This window comes from Poecilia reticulata, chromosome 20 (genome assembly GCF_904066995.2).
Source record: "Poecilia reticulata chromosome 20, P_reticulata-male-v2, whole genome shotgun sequence".
NCBI classification, from domain to species: Eukaryota; Metazoa; Chordata; class Actinopteri; order Cyprinodontiformes; family Poeciliidae; genus Poecilia; species Poecilia reticulata.
Genome location: NC_088849.1, coordinates 17,108,201 through 17,123,793, shown reverse-complemented (window position 1 = coordinate 17,123,793; position 15,593 = coordinate 17,108,201). Strand labels below are relative to the sequence as shown.

Genomic DNA, 15,593 nt, shown 5'->3' with positions numbered 1-15,593 from the left:
CCACTCTGAGTCTTGTTTTCTGAACTGGATGTCTCATTTCTCCCAAAGTGGCATCTTTCATGACCTAAAACTCTGTATATTACTCTCAGCCTCAGCCTGCACGAAAATCAACTAAATATTTAAATTTATTTTGCATACCAATGTTTTGTCTCCGCTCTACTGTTTGCCAAGTTGGGAATGAATTGACTGAGAAATCAACTCCCTCTGAAAAGTCAAAAATCTGGCTTGCTTGTTTGGTGCTGGACCCTGCAGAGCTCATTATACAGTTTCATGAAGAGATAACTGATTTTCCTGCAAAAAAAAAATACAAATACTTTCTGATGTTTTCAAGCTGTGCAAAAACAGATAAAAGGGCAGTTCTGAAGTAAATCCATCTAACCTGAACGCAAAATGCCAAGCCCACCCCCAAGATGATTGGGATGTGCTCTCTATATTCTTGCAGAACCAAACTCACAAAGAACTTTATCTAAATCTGGCGAGCAGGAGAAACACAACAAAAAAATAATAAATAAATAAATTATATGCCAAATTTTAGAAGGTTATTGCTGCACGACGGAGATTACAACCTATACTAAAAATTAATGGTACACATTAAAATATTTAACGTATGAGTACCATTGGGCCCTGGTTATTAATTTTGAATGTGCAAACATCCAACAATGTCTTCACCTAGACTTACATAGATTTATATAGGGATAATAGTGTATATAAAGTTGGTGCTGTCAATTGAGCCTCAATTTCTGAGTTGAGTAATTAAGTATTTGTCTAAGACTCTTTTAATTGTTTTAAATATGTAATTATGCCCAAATCTGCCCATGATCAGCTTAAATAATATATATAACAAAATAATTTTTTTAATTGAATCTACCTTTAAAAAAAGACAGAAATTATAAAAACAATTCAACAAGATCCTCCTTTCTGAGTTTTATGAAATAGCCACAATTTCCAATTGTTTTTCAGCAAATGGAAAACTAGCAACAATGATTATAATAAATGACCTATTTAAATTTATGGGAATTTTATAGTGAAGATGTACTGTTGGGTGTGAATTTGCAGAATTAAAGCACAGACAGGCAGCTGAATGCCATCTGTGCAGTCAAATAAAATTCATTTCAGAGCAGCTTAAGATTTGGGTTGTGTTTTTTTTATTATTATTTGAAGGGCTGTTGGGATGATCGGGATCCCAAATTGAAAACAAGAAAGATGTTCCAGTAACTGTACAAAAAGGGATCGGTCTCAAAGTACAGCAGACTGAGAGAAATCAAACGGAGTGAGTTCTGACTGAAATCCAGAGGCTGCACAGCAGGGGGTGGAAAGACTCTGTTGCATTGCAGAAAAAGGATACAAATGCTCCAGAGATGAAGAGAGCTCTGAAGGCATGGTGACGAAATGTAAACCATATATATCCCATGTAGCCGAAGATGAAAATCTCCCCGAGGAAGTTGAGGACTTCAAAGAGCTGCAAATTATAAAAAAGGATTAAAAGAATCTTGAGAGAGAGGGTCAGAAAGATGAGCATGTATGTAGAGAGAGAGAGAGAGAGAGAGAGAGAGAGAGAGAGAGAGAGAGAGAGGGGGAATGTGTGAAGCCGTTTGCTGGTGGAGTTACGGTACAGCCTGGCTCAGAACTTTACATCTACTCCTAGAGGACATTAATGGCATTCATTTAAATTGTTATGTTTGTAGGAGTGGTTTTATACATCTGCAGTGTGCGTTCAAATAATTACAATTTGAGTACATAAGCTTCATAGTGTTTTAATTCGCTCTTATTTATACAGAGTTAAATTACATGCACAGAGTCTAAATATATTGTAATATTCCACAACTTAGATTATTATTAAGAGGTAAATTAATTTCAGTAATTTGTTTCACTAAGAGAAACACATTAAATAGATTAATGACACACAGTCGGGTGTTTTCAAGCTCTTATTTCTATTAATATGTTCATTTTTATTACATTAGAAATTTTCATACATTAATGTTTTTTTCACTTGGAGGTACCTATTGAGCCTGCATGACTCTGACATCATGTAGATTAGAGAAAGTCTACAATAAATTCAAACATGTGCACCCAAATCTTGTTTGGAAAATGTACCCTGAAGCCATGTTATGATATTCCTCTATGATGGAAAAATGCTTCAAATGCATCATTAAAGTCAGAAAACTAATGTGACGACATGTCAATGATTGTAAAGCTCAGATGGAACTGTAGACTTTTGATATTATTATTATCCTTTTGTCTCCTTAATGTTTTAAGATTGCCTGCCTGCATTTGTTAATGTCTCTGTGCCGCACAAAGCGACCTTCATTACGGCTCTCTGCCAGCTACTGTACGTTTATTTATGTCAGCTAAAATCTCTGCATCACACCCGAGTGCTTTATAAATCCATCCGAAAATAGTTCCTCTGAACTTCCTTTGTTTCAGTGTTCATTAAGATCAAATAATAAGTCGCCAAAGGATTTCAGTCCAAGAAAACAGCTTGGTGTCAGTGGTGTTTGAGATGAAGCCTCAATTCATCTCCTTCCACAGATCAGTATTTATGGAAGTCTGTCTGCATGCGATGTAGATGCAATGTGAGTCTGACAGTGAAGGACTCCTCACTAAATAAGCTGACATTTGTACAAACATGACAAATTCACTTTTGACGTTATTCCCTTTGAGGAAGCAGCTGCAGAAATCTGCGGCCCGAGGGCATGATGCTTTTTGGCGTTCAACAGCTGAGTTGTTTTAGTCTCTTTTACTCTTTTTTCGGTTTACACTCAAAGGAGTTTTATTGCAAATATGTGGGTTGCCGTAATAAGTGAAAAGCAAAAAGACAGAATATTGACCATTAAAAAAGACAGAATGTTGGTTAAGCTTTTTTGATACTTCCAGATAGAAAAATCCAACAGATCTTATTTACCTCTATTGAAAACAAATACATTTTTTCCAATTCATTTCTTCATAAAGCCATTAATTAATGTTACTCATAAACAATAAAGTAGACATTTAGCTTTTATTAATTACTTAAAAAATATGTTTTATATTACATAAAGCTGTTTTGGTTTAAAGCTTCTATAGAAAGCATGAGCTTGAATTAACCAGAGATGCACCAGTGAAAGAATATATTTTCGACTCACTATTCAAATGCTCTCTTTGTACCTTTTTTTATTTCAGCTGGAGCTGCATGTATAAAACATGAAATAATGGATACAGGCATGCTGCCAAGTAAACACACTGCTCTATTCAGATCTACTTTGTAGGCGAGGTGTTCAACTGTGTTACCTTTTAGAAAGCTTTTCCGTGATAAACAGCTGCACCGTGGCACCGATAATGCATAATAAATGCACAGATGAGTTTATGTGTACACTTTTGATTTATTTGCTCCACTGTGAAGCTTGTCTGCTCAGTATATCAGAAGTGCTGGCCCCCATCTGTGCTAGGCTTTTTAAGCAGATAAGGTGGAGGGTTGTCTGCCCCACAGACATCTACAGGATGACCAGAACACTAATAGAAATTAATATCTGGCTCTACATGCAGAGATGATAAACAGACTTCCATAAAAAAACAACAACATATGAATGAATAAAACTGAAAAATGTTCCTTGAAAGTGGAAGTAAGATTAGTTGAAGTTGTTGAAAATAAATATACCTGTTTGGTTCTTGTGCTCCCCTCGTGCGACAAATTGAGATTTGTGTACTTTGCCTGGCTTAGGCCACAAAACAGAACTGCCACAATGCCTGAAATAACAAAACAAAACATGTGCAAATGAAGTCGATTAAACTTCTGAAAGTGCAATCAATCTACTTTGGGGGCAAATTGTGGAAGAATAATGGGGATCGGTCAGATTCAGTGGTTTCACAAAAAGAGATGTTTGCATGTTTTATTTCGTTATACTAAGATTATAGAGATTTGCACAGAGGTCTGGGGTCTGGCAAAGTTGCAACAATAACAAACAGTTCTCTTGGGAAATTTATAGGGCAGGGCAATCTTCCTGTTCATGTTATCATACTCAGCCAGTTACAGCTCTTGCATCTCTTATCTGCACAAAGGCATTAACCAGGCCACAACCAGAAAACCAAAGGACAGACGAAAGAGGACATAGAGACAGAAGTCTGGTACATTGCTTGAAATTTGTCAGGATATGAAAACATAAAAACGTCAGATATTATATTCTCTAAAAGGGTCAGATTTCTAATTCTATAAATGTCATCCTGTAGGACAGTACTGAAGACTAGCTGTGAGGCCAAAATGACTAAGTACATGTTCAAATTTCATCTACACTACTAAAATAAGATCGCCATCTAATTTTCATTTGGTAAAATGTAATTAAAATATCACAGTGTCATGTAAAAGCATTAATCCCCAAAACATCAATGTGTTTAACTGGGTATTGGGTTGGTGAAAGATCAACACAAAGTTGTGCATAATTGTACATTTAAATGAAAACAATAAAGGATTATAAATATGTTGCAAAAAAAACCCTAGAAGTGTGCCACATAGGGCTGTAGTGATACAATAATCTCATGATACAATACGATACGATACACAATATTCTGCTCACAGCACGATATATATTGCGATATTCAACAAACGATACAATTCTTTTGTGATTTTCTGAAAGATTTTAGAGGGACAGAGTGATTTTGGTGACGTTTTGTGACTGTTATAGAGTTGGACTGAATTAATTTAACTGAAAACTGACTAAAAGCACCAACTACACAATACCTGGCTCTGGTTGGACATGGACACAGACTTAAAGTCGACAGCTGGACAAAATGAATCAAAGAAGTGGTGAGAAAACATGTTTCTTTTAATTGAAACAGTACAAACTGTAGCTCACATGCATTTGTAAAGTAAATAAAGTCCACCAAGTACCCTGCTCTGAATAGTTTGATACCTTTTTAACCTCGACACTTAACATCTGAAAGAATCACTCTAAACCTGATGACCTAATCATTCTCCCGGCGAAGCAAGCAGTGAGTGAGCAAGGTGACAGTTGGATGTTATGATACTTGCGGATGAATATCAATTTTTTTCTAGGAAAGAAAATATCAATATATATTTTGCAAAATCGATATTATTACACAGCCCTAGTGCCACACTGGTACATCTGACCACAGCATCTTATTTCCTTTGCCTTGTCCAATAAATGACTTGTGGCCCCTTTAAAGTTACTACCTGCATCCTTGATGCTTCTCTCATCAATAGGTTCCTTGTCTGTCAGTTAAAATGAAAGATCATGTCTTGAAAGGTTTGCATCTGTACCATACTCTCTCATTTTGAGATAATGGAATGTGAAATGTTTAAAGTTTGTAATATTGTTTAATAACCTAGAGTTTGTCCTTCCACCCCAATGATATACATTGAAGTTCAATACTGGTTCCTTGTTCGATAAGTCATGAACAGACATAAACAAACAAAGACAAAAAAAAAAAGAAAAGAAAAAACAAGTGCAGTACAAATTCATAAAAAAAGATAGTTTCACTCAGAGAGCCCCCGTCGGTGAACAGAAATCTGAAGCGTGTCACACAGAAAGAAGGTTGCTGCCTCACAGGACATGCTTGTTTTGTTGCAGGGATTGAATTTCATACTTTTTTTTCCACCTCTCTTCTTTGAGGGAGAATCACATAAAAAGGAATCACGCGAATTTACTCAGATAGGGAGCAACACTTGCACTGGTCAAGATGTGTGCAATAAAAGCACCAACAGAGTAAATAGCACATCACCACAGCTGGACAAATACTCTCTATTTACCAGCCACCATAAAATCATTACACACTGACCTGCCACTGTATGCTACTTTCAGCGACCAGTGCTCAGAATGCGCTTTCAACCAGAATTTGGCTTTGCTTTTTGGTCCTTTTTAGTTTACCATCCTCATTGGTTTATTTAACACCGACGGAGGTAACATTTCATCCACCATCTACAAAAAAAGCAAGGAGGGAATTTGTAAATAGATTACATGTATCCTATAATAAGGAGCTGCAAAGGGTGTAAGATTAATAATTGTAGAGTTAAGGGTCATTAGGTATCGCCCTCCCCCTAAACTGAAGCAATTATCGGAAACAGAAAGTGCTTCGATAACCAGACAACACCAGGGAGAACGACCAGCTCCCACTCAACTCATGCTCATTCATCCTGAGAACGAGATATACCTTCTGCAGCCCTCTGAGATGACTATTACATTAAGCTCATTAACAAGGACAGAGTAGTTTCCCAGTTTCCAGTTTGTAGTGGTAAACTCCCCCCACCCCAAAAAAAACAAATAAAATTGACATTTTCTTCAATGCAGAATTTCTTCTGATCTTAAGAAGCATTATAAGAACCACTGGCATAACATGTGTGTTTCTGCGGTGTGTGTGTGTGTATGTACCACATTGGGTAATATGCAGGGCGGTGCTCTTCACAAACAGGGCCAAAAGGATAAAGGTCAAGCTATTTCATTAGAAACCATCTTCTCTTCCTCCACAGGCCACAGAGACTAACTGCCAAGCAAGAGCGAGCTTGTCAGCTGATTCAGTGGTATTCCTCTGATAAAGCCACGGCAGGAGGAACAAGACCACAGTGTTTGTTGAATACAAATGCTAAATTAATATTCTAAAGCCCCATCATTGTGGTCAGCGTGGAGGAAGACAATATCAGGCAAGAAAGTCAAGACTTATTCTTCCAAATGCAACACACTAACAATTCCAAAGCAGAATGACATAGTGTTCCAATGTCCCTCATTAAACTAAATCAAATTTACATTAGAGTAGATTTTGAGGAAACCTTGCATTAACATTCAGAAAAAAACTGGTGTTAAATTATTACATTTATATGTACTGACCACAAAGAAGATAAGTGCATTTCCATGAAGACTGGAATGTGTGATATAGTTTTCCAATAATCCAAGAATTTTTGAGTGATTCATTTTTACATATATGTAAATATAATGTAAATAGTTCCTTACAAAAGCATTCATCCTTCTTGAAATTTTTCACTAGTAAAAATTTGAGAAGTAGGGGATGCTTTTTATCTCTGCCTTAAATGAAATCAATTGGAACCTTATAGAAGACAGCTATTGGATAAATATAGTGCGGCTGTGTGTAATATCTCAGTGTAAAATCCAGCTGTTCTTAAAGGCCTCAGAGGTTTTTTTAGAGCACACCAGTGTGCAAAAAGCATCATGAACCCTGTCAAAGAAACATGCCAGACAGAGCACAGCAGGGATACATTAAATACAACTGCCCATCTTTCGAACAAAAACAGTGTATTGGTACATTGCAAACCCTCCAAGACATTGCAGTCAGAAATAATCTGTGAATGCACTAGAATAAGAATTATTCTAACTATGTACTACTACGTTTTGGTCCATCACATAAAATCGCAGTAAAATACATCAAAGTTTTACTGCGGAGAGGCATAGTAGGCACAGTGCAGGCTGCTGTATTCAAAAAACGAGGTTGCCATGAAGAGAAGTGACTCGGATTTGGACTGGAGATTTATAAAGTTGGCACTGTCTCTAAACCTTTGAGTATGCACTGTCAGATTTCCCCTTGATGCAGCAGCAGGACATGCCAACCAAACAGCTGCCTGTGCGACCGATGCCGAGGGGTCGCATGCAAGTTAGCGCATGCAGCTTAGAAGTGATGACTGGGGGAAGGGACAGGGGGATGTTGTTAGCGGAAGGTGATGAAGGCCGAGACTCACTGAAAGGATTTTTATCCAGCAGCCAGCCACCAACACAGTTCTGATATGGCCACAGACACACGAGTAACAGAAGAGAAGAAACGCTCACCTGACAGTCCGCAGGCTTCTGCTGAGAGGAAGCTGCTCCAGGACAGCAGGAAGAAGATTGATGTTTCCAGCAGAGGACTCTCATGGAGTCGGGTGAGTTTGGTGAAGTGGAGAGAGGGTTAAAGATTTACAAGATGATAATCATGCAGTTTTTACACCTTTTCCAATAAAACTAAAGTTTCTGGTGCATCTGCAGTACAAATTTGTACATGTACGTTCCAATGCAGCAGACAGGAGGCTGAGAATTACTGCAGTGCTGTGCCTGCAAATAACAAGCCAATGCAGTAGGTGCTCAATAAGCCTGGAGTCCTGCCATATACAATAAGAACCGGACCTGAATGAGAAAATTCCCCACCCCCCCCCCCCCCCTTCTTTACATCACTTTCCCACCTATGCTGCATCTAAGTTTCCTGACCAACTATGTGTTTGATTTTTCATAGAAGCAAACACTGGGTTTCCCAAAACCCAGTGTTTCAACTGATTACATGAATATGTGAGTATTCCGAGCTCTTCATTTGCAGATGAGATTTTATCATTACTTCTCTACTGGAAAAATCTAAATATCCAGTTTAAAACTTTATTTCATCAAATCAAGAAGAATTTTCTTCCACCAGATCAACACTTGTCATGTCACTACAAATACAATAAAACCTTCCTGGCAAGCTGATGGAAGCTTAAGCTTTGCGGATACCGTTTCTTTTCCGTGTCAGATCTGAGTGTAACGTGTAAAACAGAGAAGCTTTTCAGGTTATAGTGAGATACAGGAAACAACACACCTGTGAGAGTGTCTCAGAGTAGGCATAGTACAGATGGGTGCAGTCTTCAAAGATAGGAAGCTGGCAATAATGAGGGGCTTTAAGTAGCTACGTCTACAGCAACTATTATGTTAATGACTAAGCTTCCTTTAGGTCTGACAATTAAATCTCAAAGATGAGCTCCTTACGTTTCTTCTTACGTTTCCTTGTTAAATGCAACCCAGACTGGGATCTCTGTTACTGAGACTACAACAAGATGCTAACTGCTTATTTCCCTCATGATGCCTCGCAGCATTAAAAACAAAACATATGGATGTGCTAATGACTTTATGTTTGCCATAAGCAGTCTATAAGGACCTTGTGTTTGAACAGAGGGCATGAAGGGAGCAATTTGTTGCTATGGCTGCTGTCAGCAAAATTTTAATAAAAAGTTCAATTTGTTGGTTGCCTGCACATAAACATCAGTCCCTTTACATAAGAAATGAGCACCCCACTTGACACCTCCTCATTTTTCACTCTAAAGTCTAATTAACTAAAGTCAGAGAGAGAGAGAGAGAGAGAGAGAGAGAGAGAGAGAGAAAGACGCAGGACCCCCTCGCCAGTCGAAATTTCATCACACGCTTTTGGTGTGATTCACGACATCTCTGAGACCATCAAACCCACAGCAGCACTTCAGACCCCATCCTGTTACTTTTGCTGATGAAGGGGTGCAGCATTGGGTTTGTTAGGGAGGAGGAGGGGGCAGTTACAGAGCCGAGGAAGTAGATTTACTGCAGCGGATGCCGAGGTGATAATTGAGTCTGGGGTGGAGGGAAGAGGAGTGGATGAAAGGATATGAGGGCTGTTATTACTGTGAATATGAATCCAAGGAGGAAGGAGCCAATGAGCACTCCGACAAAGAAACCAACAGAGCGAAAGAAGGCAGGTGTCTGAAAGACGTTTCCTGTTTCCATCTGGTCATAGGAGGCGATGGCACTGGGAGAAAAAAGATGCAAGGAGAAATTAAACCAGTGAAAAAGTATTGAACTTTTTTTTTTTTTTCCACAAACTTCAATATATTTGAATGGAATTTTATGTGGTGGTAGACTAACAGAAACTAATGCATAATTGGCAAATGGAAGGAAAACTATTTATACATTTTTACCAAATAAACTCTTAAAAGGTGTGCTGTGAATTTGTATTCACTCCATTTCACTGCCATACCTCAAAATGTAATAGAGTTCAACCACTTGCCTGGAGAAGTTACCTAATTAGCAAGTTGAGTACATCTACTTCTGACCTCTATTTGTAACTGGATTTGTAAATCCAGCGCTATCCAAGATGAAAACCTGTGAGAGGCAGCAGAGGAGTTCAATCTGGGTCAAATGTTCATCTTCTAGCAGGACAATGAGAAAAAGAATTCAGCCTGAGGGCTACAATCGAAAGGTTTAGATCAGACGTCGAGGTCAAAATTCACAGGCCAAATCCGAGCAGTGAGGTTATTTTATTGACCAAATATCAGAGCCCACCACAAAGTTACATAGTGCTCACACCGATAACGCTACATGTTTTATAAACGCACCGCAACGGCTACTTCAGCTCAAGACAGTGCTGCACAAGCTTCGATACAACAAGAAAGAATTATCAATCAATCAATCAATCAATCAAATTAAAAATTTTTTATAGCACATTTCAGCAGCAAGGCATTTCAAAGTGCTTTACATAATTAAATAAAAACAGCATGTGACAGTGAATAAACAGAAAGACAAATAATTTTTTTTAAAAGAAAAAAAAAAGGTTAAAAAAAGATAAAAACATTAAAACCCACACCCCTTGTAGGACTTCAGTTAAACGTCTCAGACCTCAGAGTTTTAGTTTAAAAGCCATTTAACAAGGATTCTCAAACCTCAGAGTTTTAGTTAAGATGTCATTTAACAAGGATTCTCACCTAGATATAGATTCGTTTAACTGGGACATTTTCCCAGTTTTCCGGATTGCCAAGTAATTACAAACTACTGAAAAATGTCCTTGCCTAATTTTCTGGCTTTTTGGCAAATAGAAATAATTTTGGTAATTCTAACTAAGCTAAAAGAAGAAAAATTTGGTCTGATTTAACTTCAAACAGTTTGTGTCTTTTTTTCTGTGTATGTAAATATCTGGTTTCAACTTTGTCAGTAAATAAGAGAAATAAAGATGGAGCTAGAACTTTGGGTCACCATTAACTTGCCACCTAGAGGAATTTAAAGCTTCCCATTGATTAGAAACAAGATTCTTGCTTGTCTAAAAATAATTTTTAATTAATATCTCCCAGTGTTTCATGTTTTGGCTCCTTCTGTGATTGCATTTGACACTGCTAGTTTTGATCAATCATGTGTGAGATTGACCCAGACACTGTTCTTTTTTTCTTCAAATAACTGAGCTACAGTCATTTTGGTCCATCACATAAAATTAGCTAAAAACACAGAGGAGGTTATGGCTTTAATGTGAAAAAACAGGTAAAAGTCAAACTTTATCAAGGTACTGTAAATGCTCTATTTGCAAATAGAGCATTTGCAAACAGAGCAAACGCTCCATTTGTAAATAGAGCATTTACAAAATATGGTTTTGTAAATGCTCTATTATAATGTAAAAATATAGCTTATTGGTCTGAGTCAAGTGGCGTTATTAGAAAAATGACTCGATAATCTCTAGGTGTGAAGCAGTCTGCAGCAGAGAGCATACATTTCCAATGTTAACATGCTGAGCAAAGCCCTCCAAGTTTAGTTTCCTGCAGTCACTTCTACATACACATGGCCTTCTAAGGAAGAATAATCTGCTTCAGGAAAACAACACATTCCAGATGATTTCCCTCACAAACACTTCAGAGCAGTGTTGGAAAGAGGAGGGGGACACTGCTGCTGATCATAAAAATAGCAGCATAACGTTATATGTGCTGCTATCATATTTACTCTGTTGGAGTGATGGGGGACTTCAACATGCAAGTCACCAAGTGCAAAATAACCCTCGCAGGCAAGAAGGAGGGAAAGAGAAATTATCTGATTGACTGTGTGGGTGTGCATGTGTGTGTGCGCGAGTGTGTGTGTGAGAGAAAAGGAGGCGACAGCTGTGAAGCATGCAGGGACAAGCAGCCATGCAAGTAACCGACAGAGGCGGCTGCATTTGTGGAATGACATGATTACATTAACCACAGCAGACCACATATAGCAACACTGTTAGGACTCTGAGTTAACTAAAACTCACAAAAGGTCTCATATTACTGATCACAAAAACACATACAGTACACAGAGTCTTAAAAATAGATGAGTATGTATAAAGGACTTTTTTTGTGGTCTAATTTTTTTTTTAAATTATGACAAATGTATGCCAACAATAAAAATATAAGCAAGTAATGAAGTATATTGATTTCTGCTGTAGGAATTCATAACATTACAGTAAGAAAACTAACATTGCTCTGTTTGTATTTGAGTTACATTTGCTGACATTGATGTTTGGCTGATGACTGAATTATGAAACTTAAAAATTGGTTGATTCTGAATCATGTCAGTAGCAACATATTTCAAGCTTAAGCTTTAAAGTCAAAGTTTCACTTTGATGTTCCCCCAAGTCAGAAGTGCTGCTGCTGTGTGTGGCATAGAGAACAACCTTCAAAGCTTCAACTTGGGAGAAAAATTCTACTTCATTCCTTTTTTAAATTTTCTGTCTGATTGTTTCATGTTCATTTTTAATGCCCTATTCTTTCTGCCTCACATTAATTTAGAGAGCTAGATTCCGTATATTTTGACTGCTCTTCTCATATCCTTCTATTTCTTGAAGAGAAATCTGTCTGACTCACTTACAACTTGTATTGGGTGCTCAGAGCTTTCCAAAAACATCCGAAACTTGATGTTTTTGGAAACAGAACAGAATTAAAATTCTGTTCCAAAAATCCAGAGTAGGATGGCTTATTTAATCAAGTTTTCCTTAAAACACCTGTGTGGTGTTTTCACACATGGCTTAATCATTTTGGGGGGATCATACATACAAGTAGACATTTGTGAATAAGGAATTTAAATAAAACCATGTAAAAAGAGAGGGAAAAAAGGAAAAACCAAGTGCTTTTTAAAAATATTGATCAGTTAGTTTAAGGCTTATGTAAAGTTAACAGAGGAATATGGATGTAGCTTTGTTTTGAGAGGGTTGATTTTTACATTCCTTCACTACATTTACAGCTTAACAGCCAAACAAATACAAAATCTTACCATGCTATGTCATTTTAAAGGAGACAAAAAGTACCTAAAATGGGTTTGATTGATTTTATACATTTTACAGAAAGGTCTGACTAGTAGCTTAAAGTTGAAATGAGCCAGTAACAGCACAGCATTTTTCATCTCCATGGCAGGAAGGGAGAAATCAATCAAGTTGTCACTAATGAGCTCTGCAAATGAAAAGAGAAAATCTATTACCCCCTCTGTGGAAATAAAGACTCCGATTGCGTTAGCACACTTAATTTAGCCACAAGTCAATTTCTTTAGTGTGCACTACTAAAGACTGCGTGTTCAATGGTTTGGTGCTGCTCGCTTTCGGCCACAACCTCAACATTTTTAAATGCTGGACCTGCCTGAGTGGCGGTATGGGTGGGAGCAGTAACACGCCTGGGAGAGGGCACATCAGCTTACGGCTGAGTTGCCTCCCGAGCTCGTTAGCAATCCGGTGCCAGGAATCGACACGACTCGGTAAAAAGGTCCAGCTTTGTGTGGTGGAGCCTCAGCGCGGCAGTCAAGTGACAGGAGGCGGCATGAGGGACAGTCACGCCACTTTATGAACAAATGTGGCACTATGCAGCTTTGTCTGGGAGAATGCTCAGGCTCCATGCAGTGGTCTGCAGTGTATACCGTGACGACTCATTATGCGCAATAATCCAAGTGGATTGCATTAATTTTATAGTTCTCTGTATGTGAATTTTGAACTCTTTCTATCTGCCATCTGTTTGCTCATCTTTAAGACTGGCTTTGTATAAACATACCAGACAATCCCTAGCAAGAATCTGAATGCATATTTGAGAGCCGTGCAAGAGAAAGATGGGACAGCAGACTGAAAAGAATAGGAGGATTGCACTGCATGGACAAGGGACAAGTTTATAATGGATAATCCATTGAGCTTTCACATATTTTATGCCGAGTTCAGCCTGAATTTGACAGCACATACAGGCTAGTAGCCCATTGTGTTATCCTGGGAGTGTGTTGTAACTCCAGGAGCTGACTTCTTTAATGAGATGCTGACATCGCTGGAGGCAACTTGCTTATGTAGCCCACTGCATACCGTCAAGGCGGCCATGCTGCTTTACGCAATCACACCTTTCCTGTACAGCTGGCAGCTTCCATTCAGTTTTCCTCCACCGCTACGCGTCCGCCTCCACGCTGCCAGCTGGCGAATTCCTCACACCCACACAATTAAACTGGAAAACTTACTCATTCAAAGGGCAAAGACGAACACAGAGAGATACTTACTGTGTCAAGACAATGGCCACGGCATCATTAAGGACACTCTCGCCAAACAGCAGGGTGTGTAAATCCGAGTCCACACGTAGGTCCGACAATAGCCCGAGGACTGAGACTTTAAAAAAAGACAAACAAACAAAACAGAAGCTGCCCTTAAAGACTGCAGGACGCTAAAACAACACATGCGTAAAGAGAAAAAGTAATTAACTAAATTACTCTGCAAAGACGCAGCGTAATTCGGGAACTCTACTGCAATAAGCAGAGAAGAGCAAGGGCGGTAACATCACAATGCGACAATAAAAACTAATGGGAAATGTGAAATCACCATGATAAGGAAAAGAAAAGTTGTCTGAAACACTAACAAAGCAAATTGTATTCAGGCAAAGATCAAAGAAAAACACTTTCTATCATAAAGTCTAGTAATTATGTTAAAGTACCGAGAAATTAAATGGTTAGACTAATTATTCTCTTATAGTATCTGTTGACGAGTTTGGTCAGCTTATTCTTAATGTTGACATTTGTTGATGGTTTAAAGTGGCAAATTAAAACCTACTCATAAATAGAACCTATAATTGTATATAAATAATAATATATATATTATTCTGCATATATAAGTTCAACTCAACTGATTTGCAGCTCTGGGAACTTTTTTTCTTTTATTTAAATATTTGTTTTACAAAAAGGTACTCTTGGTGAAGGTTAAAAAATATGTTATCTGGAGTATTTTTTATCTTTATTTGCCTTACTTGAATGGCATGCTTTGTAAAACTAACAGTATGTACGACCACGCAAACAACAACAAAAAAAAGGATTTCAGCAGCAAATTGGATCAAGATCTGCTGTGTGAACAAAACACTTAAGGCTTAGCATTGCTAATGAATGCCGTTTGTGGCTGATTTTTGATAATTTCTCAAAAATAATATCATGGTTGCATGTTAATGGTCCTTTGTCAATGTTTCAAATGTGTTTGGATGTTAGAGCACATAACTAGAAATGCAATAAAACTGAACCTACTGGTCACAAAGTGCAACTGCAAAACAACAGATGTTCTGATCGTGTTTATCCTGAACATACAGCATATTACACTTTCCTTATGAGAGCGGCACAGGTTTCTGTTCTATATTGCGGTGCTACTTGCAAAACATAAATATACAGGCGTTCTTTACAACAGCTAGCAGTCTTGGAATGAAAGGACGCTGCTAGAGGAAGAAGGAAGGGAGGCTTGAGCTTCATAATCAGCTGATTAAAACATGCAGAAAAGTTAATTACAACTTGATGTGGATGAACTGCTGGCAAGCAACTCCCTGCTTTGATAAGATGCACTCGCTGCATCTTATCAAATGGGCCACATTTGAAATCCCCACATGGGTGTGTCTTGAATAATGATGTTAGGCATCGGTAGCATTCTAGATGTAAATTATAAAGAGCACCTCCTCCTTGCCTGGAATGCCAGTGCAGGTGGATAGCCAAGTTTTCGAAGGTTTGCAGTCGTGCCATTATCTTTCCATGTTCAGAAATATTTAAAATTAGGCATATCGTCTTATAACCTAACCATGACTTAAACTTCTTCACAATTTTATCCTTGATCTGTGTTCTTTAGTCTTTACAGAACATCTGTAATTG

At 38.0% G+C, this 15,593-nt stretch overlaps 1 protein-coding gene across 1 annotated transcript in view; it reads right to left on the bottom strand.

Moving 5' to 3' along the window:
- Positions 1-15,593, bottom strand: part of LOC103456924 (sodium/hydrogen exchanger 9) — a 78,551-nt gene that overhangs the window by 43,880 nt on the left and 19,078 nt on the right. Inside the window, exons 6-10 of the mRNA XM_008396808.3 lie at positions 13,980-14,085; positions 9,351-9,489; positions 7,761-7,866; positions 3,632-3,720; positions 1,346-1,459 (exon numbers count right to left, since the gene is read on the bottom strand). Coding sequence (XP_008395030.2) covers positions 1,346-1,459; positions 3,632-3,720; positions 7,761-7,866; positions 9,351-9,489; positions 13,980-14,085 — 554 coding nt within the window. The remainder of the gene's footprint in view (positions 1-1,345; positions 1,460-3,631; positions 3,721-7,760; positions 7,867-9,350; positions 9,490-13,979; positions 14,086-15,593) is intronic.